The sequence below is a fragment of the Hydra vulgaris genome, chromosome 09 (genome assembly GCF_038396675.1).
Source record: "Hydra vulgaris chromosome 09, alternate assembly HydraT2T_AEP".
NCBI lineage: Eukaryota > Metazoa > Cnidaria > Hydrozoa > Anthoathecata > Hydridae > Hydra > Hydra vulgaris.
In genome coordinates this window covers 55,257,729-55,275,076 of record NC_088928.1, presented here as the reverse complement: position 1 = coordinate 55,275,076, position 17,348 = coordinate 55,257,729, and the positions used below count along the sequence as shown (strand labels likewise).

The 17,348-nt window shown below is 27.6% G+C and overlaps 1 protein-coding gene across 4 annotated transcripts in view; it reads right to left on the bottom strand.

Annotated features, from left to right (window-relative positions):
• LOC100199933 (sodium channel protein type 2 subunit alpha) overlaps nucleotides 1-7,626 on the bottom strand; it is an 81,019-nt gene extending 73,393 nt beyond the window's left edge. For all 4 annotated transcript variants that reach the window (XM_065806084.1, XM_065806087.1, XM_065806085.1 and 1 more), the window contains exon 1: nucleotides 7,132-7,626. In XM_065806084.1, coding sequence (XP_065662156.1) covers nucleotides 7,132-7,503 — 372 coding nt within the window. In that variant the 5' untranslated portion in view covers nucleotides 7,504-7,626. The remainder of the gene's footprint in view (nucleotides 1-7,131) is intronic.
• Between the last annotated feature and the right edge of the window lie 9,722 nt (nucleotides 7,627-17,348).

Here is a 17,348-nt window from a genome sequence, read left to right as displayed (position 1 = left end):
CAACTACATAGTACTACTAATATATGTTGATATATATTTTCAACAAATAACATATATTTTCAACGACAACGACAAGCAAGTCCCTAGTAGCCCTGTGGTGCGACGGACTTGCGTATATTTTTTAAATGCATGGGTTAATAGCCAGCACATTATATTATAAACCACGAATTTATTATTTTAATTCGCATGAGTTAAAATGTCAAACGCACATGCGTTAAACAGCATTGTTAACGCTCTTTAGATATTGTAAATATTTGTGGTGGACATTTATATAAACTGGAGACATGTAAATATTATTTGTTTTTGAAATATATAATAATGATTGTTGTAAAAAAAAAAAAAAAAAAAAAAAAAAAAAAGTAATATCTTTTATAAAATACAGTACGTGCAATTTTTATAATAAAATACAGTACGTGCAATTTTTATAATAAAATACAGTACGTGCAATTTTTATAATAAAATACAGTACGTGCAATTTTTATAATAAAATACAGTACGTGCGATTTTTATAATAAAATACAGTACGTGCGATTTTTATAATAAAAGGAAAAAAACCAATAAATTGCAGTTTCGTTGAACTTCTAGAACTTTTTAAAATTCGAACAGCAATTATTGTTTTATACTTATGAACATAATATTTTTTAAATTTATGTCATAAAATTCTTTACTTTTTTTCTATTAAAAAAAAAAACTAAAACCATATATTATATTATTTTATTTTTTTAAAAGAAAAAGCTTAGATAATTTGATAATTTTGCGCCCTATTAAATCTTTGCGCCCAGAGCAATATCCCCTTTGGCCCACACCTCACTACGCTACTAAATTACATTATAGTAGTACTTGATAGTAACCATTACATGGTTACTCTCAACTATATAAGCAAATTTTGCTTTTATAGTTGAAATAAGAAATACAGAAGAAAATATCTTACTGTAATTATATTTTGGAAAATAATAATTTTTTAAATTTTAATTAGTAATTATTTTAATGTGTTTTGACGGGTTTTTAATGGGAATATTTGAGGTTTTAAGTTTGATATAAATTATTGATTAACTTTGTAAGAAGGGAAGTTAGGTTTGATGACAAGATTGAAGAATGTGATAAAAACATCATTTTGAGATAATGAAGAAATAAGTTTTTGCGTAATAGTTAAAACAATAAGTTTTTGTGCAATAGTTGAAATAAAAAATCTTGATACCTCATTAATAATTAATTTGTTAAATTTGAGTGGTTTATCAAACGATACAGAATTTAAAATACTAAATAGTTGTATAAATAACTCCATACTGCCAAAAATGGACTTAGTGCATTTCCCTTGTATAGCGGCGATTGTATACCGACGATTGTATACCGACGATTGTATACCGACGAAATTATAGAACTTTATTATTCCTTTTCATTAAACTTTTTTTTTAAGTATTTCTATTAAACTATTTATAAAATATCGATGATATTTATATATTTATATATAATATACAGATGGTTGTTTATAGTTAGTAAAATGCAGTCTCCTTGTTTAGATACAAAAAGTAAACGCTCACGACTGAATAACATGTTATTTTCATTAGTAACAAGAACTCGATGTAGTTTATATGTAAGAACAATTTTTTTAATTTAAACTTTTGAATAATTTGATATTAGTGCTTTTTTTTTAAATTAAATAGTTGTACAAAATAAGTCGTGAAGCACTGGTGACCAAAGAGACCTGGCAGTCTATTTGGCCACCAGCCCTTAACTTTTCGTAAGGTAGGTAAGGTAGTTTCCTAAGAAGAGTAAAAATGATTTGGAATATAGAAGGTTTAATAAGGAAGTAATTCGGGCTTCTTGAAAAAGAAGCCCGACTTAATGAACTATTTAAGTGAACAACGTAATCTATCTACTAATCAGCGATAAAAGCAAGTTATGCAGTGGCGTTTAAAATTATTCAAGCTAACAAGACGTTTTAGTGATGATTTTGTGAAAAACTGTATTGACAAAATGTTATATCTTTCCTGAAAAAAAGAAGACTTTCAATCATTGTCGTTGTCGCGTAAAATTATTACCGAAAAGATAGAAAAAATAGTTGAGTTCTACTCTTTTTTTTAAAATAATGGGCAAAAGTGTCGTTATCAGCATATTGCATAGCTTTTAATATTTATTAGAGGTGTAGATAAGACTTTTGAAATTACAGAAGAGCAATTTTTTCTACAATCTATAAAAGGAAGTACTACAGGTTTAGATATATTTAGAGAAATTAAAAAGACCAGAAGAATTCGAACGTCCTTAAATTTAATCATTAATAAGTTAGTTAATATTACGTGCAACAAATATGTCAAAATTGGTAAAAATATTGGCTTCAAGGAAACTTTAAAAAAATATATCCATAAGTTTCAAATGTGTTTTTGTATGCTATACTTCACCAAAACATTTTAAGCAATGCAGCTCTTAACGTAAAAAAAGTGCTTGAAATTATGCATCTGTTGTCAATTTTATACGTTTTAGAGCACTTTCAAGACTTAACACAATTTGTAGATGCTACAGATGTTAGAAAGTCTTGAAATTGTGCAAGAGCAGGTTTTTAAAGGGTTTGGCGCTTAAACGATTAAAACCGATATAACGCCTAATATGAAATAAAAGTAATAAGAATAAAAAAATTTTAATATTCGAAGACAATGATTGGATTTCAAATTTGAAGACAATGATTGGATTTCAAATTTGAAGACAATGATTGGATTTCAAATTTCGCTTTATTAACTGATTTTTTTCAGTTACTTAAATAAACTAAATATAAAACTTCAAGGAAAAAACCAATTTATTGATGTGCTATGGGAAGGTCTTCAAATTCTGACTAGTACTGTTCAAAAGTTTGCTCGTAAAGATTGCATAACGATTTTGAAAAACATTATGAAGATTTCAAACAAATAGAATATGATATATACATTTTTTCAAGTTTATTTTAGGTAAATGTTGAAGAAGTCAAATCTAACTTTCAAATAGATCTAATTGATTTACAACATAATATTAAATTGAAACAAACGTTTTTTAAATGTACCAAAATTAAAATTTTATAAAAATTTAAACATAATCATTTTCCCGAAGATTGAAAAATGAAATTGTGATTGTTTTTTTATAATTTCATCGAAGTTTGGCTCCATTCGGGCAAAACTTTTTTTTAAATTGAACCAAGGTGACAATTAGTAAGTTTTATTTAAATTGAAATTTTTCTAATCTTCATTGTCGAAAATATTTATTCACAAATATAAGATGAATTAAACACCGACATAATTTTTTCACCGCCATCTTTTTGTGCACGAAAACTAAACTTCTTAAGAACATTATAATTTCAGCAATTGTAAGATTTTTTTTAATAAAAAATTATTTGTATTATTTTCAGAGCATGGAATAGAACTGAACAGTACGGAACTCTCATTAAGATAAAATTTATTAATTTTTATTTCTATTTTTTATAATAAATATAAGTGTAAAATATATTTAGCAGCAACAAATGACTTAATTATGGTATCATATTAAAAAATATAAATTTATATTGCATGTTTTATTTTTTAGCAACAAAAAGTCAAATCGAAGTTGGACCATATGGCTAAATCGATAGAAACTTCACCCGTCACTGCTGTAGGATTTAAATAGTTTGGGACTAAGACACGAGCCGATTGATCCGTGTCATCCCAGCCCCCTAAGTTTCGAACTTTTCAAAACCCTCCTTACTAGATATTTCCAGATAACTATGCTATAAAAGTTCCAGATAACTATACTATAATAAAAGTTTTATCTAATTTTCCAACCCTTAAATGACCAATAGCTTACTAAAGTGATGTTTGGAAAATAAATGGACTATAATTTTTAGAAAATACTCAAAAAACGTGGAATGCGACTATTAAGATAATTAGTAATAATGCTCAAGTAATAATTTTCAACAAAAACTATTAATTGATGGAAAATGGATTTATGAAAAAAAAACCTTTTTTTTTTTTTTTTTTTGAAAAAACACCATAAATTTCGAAAAATTTATCAAACCAACCAATACAATTATGAATTATGTTTTAAGTTAATTTAAACATCAATCAGTTTTTAAGTGAGAAGCGAAATGCTTTTAATAGTCTAAAGATTAAAGAAAGCTCTGGTATTGATAAAAGCGAATGTAGCTAAAGCAGTCGACAATATTAAAACCTGGTTATTTCACAGTTTGAAACTTTAGTTAAAATTCGTTAATATAATACAATAAAACTGCCTTTTTTTAATTTTTTTTTTCAATTTATATTTTGCTCTTCATACGATAATAAAAAATATTAAGAAAAGTTGTGATAAAAAAAAAGGTTTTTATGAAAAGGCAGGTGGTTAAAAAAAATTACGGATGACTTGACACCATAATCTTTTCATAGGGCTAATGTGTAGGCTTTAAAAAAACCTACACAATAGTTTAAAAGCAACTTAAAACGTTTTGATAAAAAGCTGTAGCATACATAGTTTGATTTAATCTTGCAAAAACGCGGTAGTAGTGTAGTGGTAGAGCGCTCGCTTCATAAACAAAAAGTTCCGAGTTGGATCCCCACCACGTCCCTTGTAGTACCGCGCTCAACTTGTTTTTCCGCGCAGCGGCCTTGTTCGTCGAGGTTCGTGTTTCGGAGTTATAGAGTTGAGAAAGGGTTGTAACCCTCCCCCCCTCCCTCCCAATAAAAAAAAAGAAAGAAAAAAAAGTAGTCTTCTTGACTGTAGTGACCCTCTCGCCCTTGGAAAGGTGAATAATTGAAAAAAAAATACATTACAGAATTCTCGTTCATATAAATTAGAAACAGGAGGGGGCCAAGAATTGACTTCATACAAAATCATTAATGTACCAAAATCCATATTGAGTGTATACTGTTTTTGTACAGTAAGGTAGCTTTTAATCCAGCAACATGTTTTGTTTGTTACACCATTAATTTATTTTTTAAGTATGTGTAATAAAAAGTCTATATTTGTTTTTTTCCTTTTTTTTTTGTCTCTCATCATAAATATCTCAAATAACATGACTCAATATATGTATATTTGCAAACACACCCGAGGGTAAAATAAACATTATAAACGTTACATACAATATAATATATGACGCACCCACAACGTTTCTTCTGACGCAACACAATAGTTTATATAAAATACAATTATTTACACTAATTACAACACCGCTTGATCTCTAGATCACAAAGTCTGCATACTTATCCATAAACTTCCGTACTCTTGGTGATCTTCTGAGATTCAAGTTGTCCGCGATGGGTTCTTTTGATTCTTTTGTACACAAATCAGCTGCAATGGGAACAGGACAAACATGTGTCTCGGGAAACCATTGATTTGTACCAAAACTCCTATGGTTTCCACTCATAGGAGAGTACAGCTTTGTAGGTGAGCGACGTTTCCTTGTCTTTTGTTCTGGGAGCCACGTTTAACTAATATATCATCTTTAACGGATCTTTTCCACTTTTGGCTGCGAAGTCCTCATCAATCAGTTTTTGAATGGTAGGCAAGAATACTTCATTCATTTTTTCTTGAGAGACTGCAGTAACGCCAATTTTTAGTTGTTCTACATTGAACTTTATGGTTTTGTTGTCTCTCCTAACTTGGACACCTCCAAGCAGTCGCATTACAGTCTTTTGTCCGCGTCCTTGAGGAACCTGTTCTAGACTAAAGGCAACACGATTTACGCAACCAACAAAAGACAATTCTTTGCGACGTAAGATTACCAAACTTCTTGATTTTTCAGCGACCTGGTACAGCGACATGATTGATATTGAGCATGCAGTTTGCAGCTGCTTTCTTGCTTTGTCAAGTAATCCGAGAATAAATTTGCACCTTGTGATATGATATTAGCTTGCTCAATCTTGTTAATTCTGCTAGATATACGTCGACAGACTCGTTCTGTTTAAGTCGACAGACTTGTTCAATTATTTACACTAATTCAACAGTCGAGGATTGAACCTTATATAACTTCATACAAATTCATTAATGTAACCGAAATCCAGAATTAGTGCATATAATGTTTTCGTTCAGTACCATTAAAAGTTTTTATTTTTTTTTCAAATTATGGATTTGTATCAATTTGAAAAACTTTAGAATAAAAAATACTATTTGAAGTTGTTATAATATTAAAAAAAACAAAAAACATTCTTTAAATGTATGTTAACTTAGATTCTCAATATCAGCAAAATTATATCAAATTTTCAAAAATGATTATTATTTTGTAAAAATTTTGCAATTAAATCTTAAACTTGCTATAGATTTTACTGCAAAAAAAGGGTTTTGGACTAAAAATAAAAAAACTGCATTTCTACAAATATTCTAATAATTTTTTTAAACATATTTTTTTATAAAATTTTACAATTAATGAGCATTATTTTTATCATTTACTTGTTTCTAATGTAATGATTGTAAAGAAAAATAAGGCGGAACTTTACGCAACGGACTCTAAACAGTTAAAATTGTAAACTCTTGGATACAGTTTTATAATTGGCTAATTCGAAATTTACAATTTTTAGTAAAAAAAAAGTGGCAAAGTATAATTTACTTAACAGTAGTAGAAGGATTTTAATTTATACTTTAAACTTCTTCATATTACTTATACAATATTTAATGATTACTTATACAATATTCAACTGATACAGGTGATTATCTCTTTTTTTTGAGAACTAAAAATACATTTTATTTTCTGTATCTTTTTTAAGTTTTTTATGATAGATCTTAAATACAGGATAATTATTTGTATTTTAAGGTATTTACGCATTTCTGGTAGTTCAGTATTTTGAGGACATTATAGTTCATTTAAAACTATTGATGTTCATTTGAAGCTATTGATATTGCTGACGCAATAATTTTCGTAGAAAAAAAAATCACTGTACTAACAGAAATATAAACGTGCAAACCAATACCGTTGCTTATAACTAGTTAGTAGTAAACTTATTAGAGGTTATTAGTAACAACCAATCAAAACACCATTAAAATTCTGTAAACAAAATAAACAAACAAGGTGTAATAACTAAAAAAAAAGTGTTGAAAAAAATTAAAAAGAAACAAAAAGCTTTTTCATTACAACTTACTTTTGTTTTTTAAAATGTGAAAAACATTACCACAAATTTTCCAGACATAAGATAAGTATAAACTTACATTATCATCTCCACTGTCAAAATCTTTAAGTGGTTTTCCTAGCATACACTTAGGTACGTAGTTAAAGCCTCCAAGATTTTCTATTTCTTTATCATGCGCCAATTCTTTTCCATTTTCTTGGTTTGCTTCCGTAAGGTCAAAGAAAACAGTTTCATCATTGTCTTTAGATTGTTCATTTGGATAATTTGAACCATTGTTATTATATATTTTAGACTCAATAAATTTTCTTCCAAATAGACCAGGTTCCATATTTATACTACTGCCAGCATTTCTTTCATCTATAACATCTTGATCAACATCTTCAATACCTAGTTTTTCAGCAAACAATTCAGATTCTTTTTCTTTACTTGCCTTTACAAAATAGTAAAACATTTTTAATAATTAAGGAACTGAATTATTAAAAAATAGCTTGAATTAACTGGGTATCAATTGACATTCATTTATGTAACACTTGTCAATTACCGCGTTTTTACATTTAACTGCTAACATAAATAAACTCTGTTTTGCTAATCTATTAACATTTTAAATAAATGTCGCCTGACCTAAAGTAATACCCAGTCAATTTATTTCTATAAAAAAATACTTTCGTTTTTTTCAATTAAATTGAAACCTATCGGCAACCATAGGTGCTTTTTAAAAATTCTAATATCTTTAGAAATAATTGAATATATTTATGAGGATCGTTTAAAGGCAGGTGTGTTGCAAAAAAATATATAGTTTTTTTCTTCATCAAAACCAAGCCTCCGCAATTGAAACCAGAGAAATTAAAATTAACTCATTATAAAAAGTAACAAAGTACAGGTCTGCTATAACCTAAAATTAAGATACCTGTGGAGATTTATTTAGAAGAAATCTATAAAAATAGAATAACTAGTTGAATTTAAATTAACGAATTTTTGAATTATATAATGGAAATAGAATTTTAAACTAGAACTTTCTTACAAAACAATGTGGAACAGAAGCTGTTCTGTGGAACAGAAGCTGCGTAAAACAGGGAATAATGTATTAGAATTTAACGGAAGAAAGTGTAAACATTTTGTTTTGTCATTTTATCAGGTATTGATAACTAAATTTTTTTTTATAAAGCTATCTCTTAATTATATCTACATAACTCAATTGATATTGCTTTGTAAGTAATCTTGTCTATATTTGTATCAGTAAGGGTAAAGAACAAAGAAGTGGATAGAGAGAAGATAAAAATGGAGATAAAGAGGAAATGATAAGTAAAAACATAAATAAAACAGATAATTAAAAAAGAATATAGCAAAAATAAAGAAATAAAATTGAGTTAAAGCAGAAAAAAAAATTTTAAAAAGCGTTTAATATTTTAACTGGCAAGTCTATTTAATTTTTATTAATTATTAAATAATTGTAATTGCAATAAATATATTAAATTAAAGTTATTGAAGTATCAGCCTCCATGCCCAAATTTCTTTGAGAATATTTTTAAACTGTTTTACATAAAACTTGCAGAGTCTGTTTGCATGTATCATGTATTTGCATCAAGTATATATCAAATTTTTGCCATTAAATTATTCATATGATGTCTGATTTTAAAAGATATTTTGAATTGATTGGATTTTAGGGTTAGTGATATTGGAATAAACAGATTAGTAGAGTAGATAGATAAGCTTAATTGATTTATTGGTTTCACTTAGGAATGAAAATACTACTTATAATAAAAAAACTGATTTACTGTAATTTAACTAGATCCATATGTTAAATTGATAAGAAAGATTTGATATGGTTTTATTAAACATGGATATTAGTAAATGGACTCATGTAATCATAAGTAAAGTGATTTTTTGTTGACCACGCTAGTTACCAAGCCGGCCTGACAAATACCAAGCTGCCACGCCTGATAGCCATCCAAATATTATTATTTAATTTTGAAACTACAAAGAAAGTCGTCAGAATAAAATAGTCGCCTAAAAACGCGTCCTCATAATTTAAAATTAAAAAGTCAAAAGATGTCGTCAGAGTTCAAAATAAAACTAAAACTTAAACAAATATTTAGTTGATCAATAAATTTGTTAAGGTTTTATTTGAGCTTATGTACATTTTTGACATCTTTTTAAACATAGAATGCAGTCTATATGTTAAACACTGTTAATTGAGTGTAACAAGGCTTTAATTTGTTGCATAGTTTATTAAGTCTTCAATTATTGTTATTTATACAAACATATATAATACCCGTATAGTTTAAATTAAAAATATGCACATATTTTTATAAGTAACAATATATTTTTAAATAAGAATGGTTATTGTACAACATATACAAATTCTACTTTTGTTGTTGCATTTTTCAAAAATATATGCATATAACATATAACATAGTTAAAATGTAATTAAAAAGTTAACAATAGCTAGACTTGTTATTAATACAAGAAAGGTGAAAAATAGGGGGAAAAAAGGCGAAAGGTTTAACCAAACATTAATAAAAAAATATAAAGTTAAAAAAATACATCAAAGAGTTTTAAACCTGTAAAAAATATCTTTGTTTCAAAGTCTTAAAACTTTGCAAAATAAAGCTTTGCAACCGTCATTTCCATTTTAAAAATATAATATAATTGATTTTATATTTTGAAATTTAGATTTTTCCTTTTAGAAAGCAAACTATTAATAAAAATAGATTTAAATTTTTAATTAGTTTTAAGTGTTTTTTTTTTGAAGAAAAAAAAAAATTAAAAACACAGTATTGAAAAAGAAAAAGTTACCATCTGGAAAATATAAAAAAAACTGTTTAAAGCATTGTAGGTTACAACAATGGAATGTTGGTTTTTTCTTTTTATATTATTATACTATAGTTATAATGTTAAAATAGCTTTTTTTTCATTTTAGAAAAAGATATTAGTCAACATACGTGAATGGAAATATAAACTTTACTAATTTAATTTTTACACATTAAAGAATTTGCATGAAATATTTTAATCCTGTACTTTGTATTATCTTATTATAAACATCTCATTGATGAAATAATATGCACGAAAAAAAATTTTTTTGTTACTTTCTTTTAGATTTCACGCTCATTTGCAAACGCGACGTCTTAAACTCGATGCATATAACGTCGCGTCATCATAATTACGTCACTTTTACGGCGACAACAGCATGGCGACAATAACAAGAAATTTATAGGTTTTGACAAGAAGAAAATAAAATTTTAGTTTTTAACAGCATTTCTCAACAAATGTTTATTCGGCTTCTGAATGTAGCTTAAAACAATATTTTAAAATTTTATTTACTCGAGTAAAATGTTTGTGTTTATGACCTAATAAAGTTATTAAACAAAAATAGTTTTATACATTTATTTTATTTATATATTTTCCCGAATATTTTTTTAAATAATGCTCTTTAATCATTCTCTTTTCTGATGATTAGGAAAGAGATCTTTTTTCGTCAGATAAAACTAAAATAGGAGGAGTCTAAAAAGCCATGTTTTGACACCTTTTAAAGTTCCTAGAGTTGCCTCCTGAAGGTGCAGTTTGTTCACATATTTTATATATTATAAGATTAGGTGCTAATTTTTAGTACCCAGTGTTCTTGCCCTTTAGGTAACTTCACAAACAATATTGCTGCTTAAAACCGTTTTTACTTTGTTTACTTGTTCTTACTTAGTTTTTTTAAAACCGAAAATTTTACTATAACTAAAAGTAAAAGTGAGTTTTTTTTTTTTTTTTACCTTTTTCAATTTAAAAAACAAAGTTTAAAATATATATTAAACTTGTTTATAACCTTCTATTAAGTATAAAGAAAAAGAAAAAAAAAAGGAAAAACTTTTTAAATTTCAAAACTCCTAAATTTAAAAACCGTTTAAAAATTTAAACAGTACTTATGTTATGAATTATACAGTAGGCTGATGATTGCCGCAGGCATGGAACTCAGAGTTCCAATATAAGTTGTTTTAGTTCTTTTTTATATAAATAAATATATATCTCCATTGTTTATTAATATTGAGCGCTATAAGTTACACAAGAGTATTCGTATTATTATTATTATATCAAATATTGAACATACATTGTAAAGAGCTTCATGATAAAATCCGCGCGATCTTTATATATATATATATATATATATATATATATATATATATATATATATATATATATATATATATATATATTTATACAGTATCGGACAAAACGAGTGCAACTAAATAATGCTAATTTAGTTTCTTTATATAAAAGTGCTGCATTTTTTCAATTTGGAGAAATAACTATGTAACTGTTTAGAGACAAAGTTCCTCAAGTTTTATTCATCACAAAGTTCATTATTTGTACACAAAAATTAATAAATTAATCAAAAGTAATAAAAAAAGTTGATTTCCTTCTGGACAAAACAAGTGCAACTCGACAAAATGTTGACCAAGCTGTATTTCGCTATCAATATTTCGTGGCGAATCCTTTGTTGTCGATCACAGCCTTGCATCTTCGAGGCATAGATTCGATCAGGTGATCAATGAAACTTTGTGGAATCGCTGCCCAGGCCTTTTGGACTTGTTCAAACAGTTGATCCTTATTAACCCATTACCTGCCAAATTTTTTAAAACATTTATTTTGTAAAATATAATTGTTTTTTTAACTGGAAAAGTATTTATCCAAGTTAAATTAATAAAAAAAAAAAACATTGTTAAAAAAAATAATATTTATGCAAAGTCCCATTTGGGGATTGTGGCTGGTATAGCGTAAAATAATAGATAATTTTAAAAATCCCCAAATGGGGATCGTGGTAGGAAATGGGTTTAGAACACCTTCACAATTAATTCTGCCGTTGACGATCTCCCACAGGTTCTCGATAGGGTTGAGATCCGGAGATTGAGGCGGCCAATCCATCACCGATAGGTGGTTGTCTTGAAACCACTGCTTGACTACTTTCGCAGTGTGTTTCGGATCGTTATCTTGCTGAAAAACCCATTTTATTGGCATATTCCATTCAGCATGATGTATCATAACATCTTTCAGGATATTTTTATACATGAAACGGTCCATTATTCCATCGTTTCGATGTATAGGACCTAGACCGTTAGCAGAAAAACACCCCCAGACCATTGCATTGCCTCCACCATGCTTCACGGTTTTATGGCAGTAACGAAAATCGAGGCGTTTTCCGGCAAGTAGACGTACACGGCAAATGCCATCGCTCCCAATGATCTTGAACTTCGATTCATCACTGAGCAGGACAGTTCGCCATTTCTGCACATTCCAGTCAATATGAGATGTAGCAAACAGGAGTCTTTTCTTCTGGTTTTTTAGTGAAATCAGCGGTTTCTTTGCAGGGCTTCGAGGAAACGACGTCCTGCAAAGAAACCAGGTCGTCTGGTTGTTCGGTCCGATACAGGCAGCTCTAATTGCTTTTGTACCTCGACTGATGATATCCAGGGATCCTTCTTGACAGATCTGACGATCATAGAATCCTCTCTAGAAGTGGTGCAACGCGGTCTTCCACCTTTGTTATCTGCTGCCAACTTCCCCATAGAACGATATTTGGAACATAGTCTTGATACGGTGCATTTTTTCACGCGATATTTATCGCAAATACTTTTTTGTGACATTCCACTTACGTAATCGCCAATAATTTTCTTTCTTAGTTCCAATCCAAGACTGTCGGGAGCCATTTTTGCACTTGAAGTCATAAAAATAATAAAAATAAATAATCACGCTTCTCAAGGATTACCGTGTTACATTTACCTTGTGATGATACGATAATGCTTTGTGGAACACAACGTCTTGGTTGGAGGTGGATTGTATTGATGTAATGAAACACTTGTTGTATTTCACTTCTTGTACTGATGTTCTTCGATAAAACACTTTGATAAAACTCACTTCGATAAACTGTCTTGATAATACTGACTGATTGACTTCCATATACTGACTGAATTACATGTCGATTTACATGTCTCTTATATAGTAAAATGAACCTGTGTGAACCTGTTCTGGAAAGTTTTAGATGCTCTTTTCGATGCTTTTGGAAGCTTCTGGATGCGTCTGGATGCTTCTGAATGTTTCTAGATACTTCTGGATGCTACTGGATGCTTCCAGATGCTTCTTCTGGAAACTTCTGGAAGCTTCTGCATGCTTCTGGAAACATCTGGAAACTTCTGGATACTTCTTTTAATTATCAAAAAACTTTCGTGACGTTGACACGGACCAGACTTAAGAAAATGAAACAAACCAAAAAAGTTGCACTTGTTTTGTCCGCTGCAAAATGGCACTTGTCAACGAAATTCTGCCTGTGTGCTGTCACCTGTCAGCTGATTGCTCATGTCATGTCTGAACTGTTTGCTGTGGTAGTATAGTTCGTTTCGTTTTTAAGACATGTAAAATTAGGAACACTTTTTAGCATTGTTCGATGTTGGTTGCAAATGTTTTGTCCAATACTGTATATATATATATATATATGGTTATTGTTACTATTATTTAATGGCAAAAATAAAAAAAATTACTAATATTATTATAATTATAAATAATTTATTTTTATTTATAACTTAATTTATAACTTAATTTATATATATATATATATATATATATTTATATATATATATATATATATATTTATATATATATATATATATATATATATATATATATATATATATATATATATATATATATATATATATATATAAAATAAGCAATTAAAAATTAAAGCAGCAAAATTTAATTAGAAAAAAAATGTTTAAAAAAAAGTTTGTTTGCTTTAAAGAGAACAATTTAAATATTTAATGCATATCGAATTTATTTTTCGTAATCATTTCATGTTAAATCAAGTTTGCTTCTGTATCAAGTATAAACATTTTAAACCGGAGTTGATTTGCAAACTTTCACTAAAATTTAGCTTTAAGTTGCTGCGAATAAATTCTAACAGTTTTTCTTAATGATCAACTTTTATTCATAATATTTTATATAGCAATTATTTAGTATGAATTCAAAATTAATATATGTATATATGTATACATATATATATATATATATATATATATATATATATATATATATATATATATATATATATATATATATATATATATATATATATACATATATATATATATATATATATATATATATATATATATATATATATATATATATATATATATATATATATATATATATATCTATATATATATATATATATATATATATATATATATATATATATATATATATGTATATATAAATTAGTAAAAAACAATTATCTAACTTTTATCTTCTACTTGAAGTTTCACCATTGCTGGATCATCAGGAAGAACTCTTCCTGATGATCCATTGCTGGATCATCAGGAAGAACTCTTCCTGATGATCCAGCAATGGTGAAACTTCAAGTAGAAGATAAAAGTTAGATAAGTGTTTTTTACTAATTTATTATTGCTCTGTTCTTTAAGAACATTGAGCACTCTATTTGTAAAATACACTATCATAATTTACATATATATATATATATATATATATATATATATATATATATATATATATATATATATATATATATATATATATATATATATATACATATATATCATGGGCCACTGCACCGTGGGTAGAGGTGGGAGAAAACCCCCCTTTTTTCCTCCCCTCTCTTCCTCCCTCCTCACGTATTTTTTCTAAAGTAAATTTTTTGAGAAAAAGAATTCATTATTACTTATTATATTAGCTTTTCCACAGTAAAGTTTTTTACAAAAGTATTGGAAATGTGAACATAAATATGTCTTTTGGAAGCCAGTATAGTTGACTTTTGGTTTTGTCTAAACCTGATCATTGGTAACCTTTGATACAAGAAAGTTTAGTTGCATTTGAATGAAAGCATATATCTTTCTCCTCATCATTGCATATCTTTTTCATTTAAAAAAGAGCGCAAATCTATTTTTTTTTTGATTTTTTACCATCTGTGATATCGGCTATAATTTATCCATCAAAATATTTATTTTAGGAAATATGTTTTTATATTTGACATTTTATTTATATTGTTCAATACTTTTTTTGTTTTATCGTAAAATAAAACAAAAGTAATTATCGAAAATCCGTTTTTATTTAAAGTATTTCTTGTTAAAAGTTAAGAATTAGCATGGTCATAACTTCCACTTTAAGTCATTTTGTCAATTTGTACAAGGTGTAAATTACAGTATAAGTTACTGCTATTCTAGCGCATGCTGTGAAAATAAAAAATAAAAATTAATAATTTATAAAGTACTTTATTAAAATCTAAAAATTTTAAAGTTTAAATTAAAAACATAAACAAAATATTGCTACAATGACTGCATTGTGAAAAATTAATATAAATCTTTTTTTTTTCAGGAAAAATAACTAAATTGATATTTTTTCAATTTAGTTTTTTTTTCCTGCACCCTAGAGGCAGGTTGTTGTAGAGTTTGGCTTCCACAAAATAAAATGATTTTAGCAATGTTTTATTTTTTGCATTTCGATTGATAATTATTATTTCTGACATTTATATTTTGAGATGATTTTTTACAAAATCTTCTGCTTTACTTTTGTGGACTTAAATCTTGCTTAGATGAAGTACAAAGTCAAAGTCATCTTAGATGACGTACAAAGTCATCTTAGATGACGTACATGTCATCTTAGATGACGTACAAAGTCATCTTAGATGACGTACAAAGTCATCTTAGATGACGTACAAAGTCATCTTAGATGACGTACAAAGTCATCTTAGATGACGTACAAAGTCATCTTAGATGATGTACAAAGTCATCTTACATGACGTACAAAGTCATCTTACATGACGTACAAAGTCATCTTACATGACGTACAAAGTCATCTTACATGACGTACAAAGTCATCTTAGCAAGAGCAAAGTTCAACAAGTTTAAACACTTGAATCGAATATAACAAAAGGCATTACAGGTATCCGTAGAAAAACCTGAAGTACGTAATTTTTGGTTGGACTAAAATTAGAATCCACTGAATAAAAGTTGATAATGCCACGTGACGTCATAAAAAGTTTTTTTTTTTGGAACGATTTATGAAGAACAGAGTAACGAGTGAAACAATATTTTCGATTTACAATCAGTCGCACAACATTTTTTCCCATGGTACATAAGCTAACCTTATAAAGAAATTAATATATATTAAAAAAAGATGTAATAATAAGAATGCTTAACCCAATTAATTCTTTTATATCTCCTATAAATCAATTATGAGAAAAATTATTTTTTTGCATTCCTTGAAATTAACTTTTCCTTGAACTTTATCATCATACGCATTCAAATGTTAAAGAGCTGAAAACGATTAGCTTTTTGCTTTTACAAAAACATATTGAAATCTGGAAACATGAAAACATTCTTAAATTATTAATTAAAGCGTAAAGTTAAGATCACTAGCAATTTCACTTATATTTTTATTTACGTCATTGGTGCTGTAAAATAATCATCTTCCACGGTGACGTTGTATTCTGAAATAAATGTGTTAATTAAATCAGTTTAAAAGAAATTTTTAAATGACTTGTTTATTATTTTAACACAGTTTCTTAATGAAGTGAAACGATTTTTTTACCCCCAAAGAAGGTGATTTTCAAGTTGTAGTCAGTTTTTTTACGAACTTAGTCGAATAGTCGGGTATTTGACACAACTCAGCTGGGTAAATTTTAGTTTTGAGGACCTTTTTTTTTTTCTTTTTTTTTTTTTAATAATTTCAAATAGCTTCTAGACGAATTTTAAATGAACTTTTCAAACTTTTCAAAAACTTATGTGCAAAACATGAGACGACGTCATCAAAAACGTCATCAGCATGTATTATAGCTTTTGAGTTTTTAAACTTTCTTTATAATCAATAAAGTTAATTAGAAAAAACAGTGGTAAAAGGAGAGAACACTTTTGTCGTTTATCTTTGTCGGTGGTACAAGGATAGAGCATTTTTGATCTAGTATTATGCAATAAACATAATTTATTTGATGTCTCTCTATCAAATGAGATTACTTATGAACGGTTATCTAAATAATAAGTCATCTATTTAAGCCTAATTTCTAGTATACCAAAAAAAAATCAATTTAATGAGTTCTATGCTCTGGGTTAATGTATTGGAAGCTTAAGATAAATCTAGAAATATAATCATCACTAGTATTCCTGTGTCTACTTTTTTTCAAATATCATCTGAAGAAAAAAGTTATTGATAGTTTTGTCGAGCAATACTTCTATAATCGAAATGGAAGTCAGAAAAAAGATGATAGTCTTCTAAATGCTGCGATAGTTGAGCGTAAACTGCTTT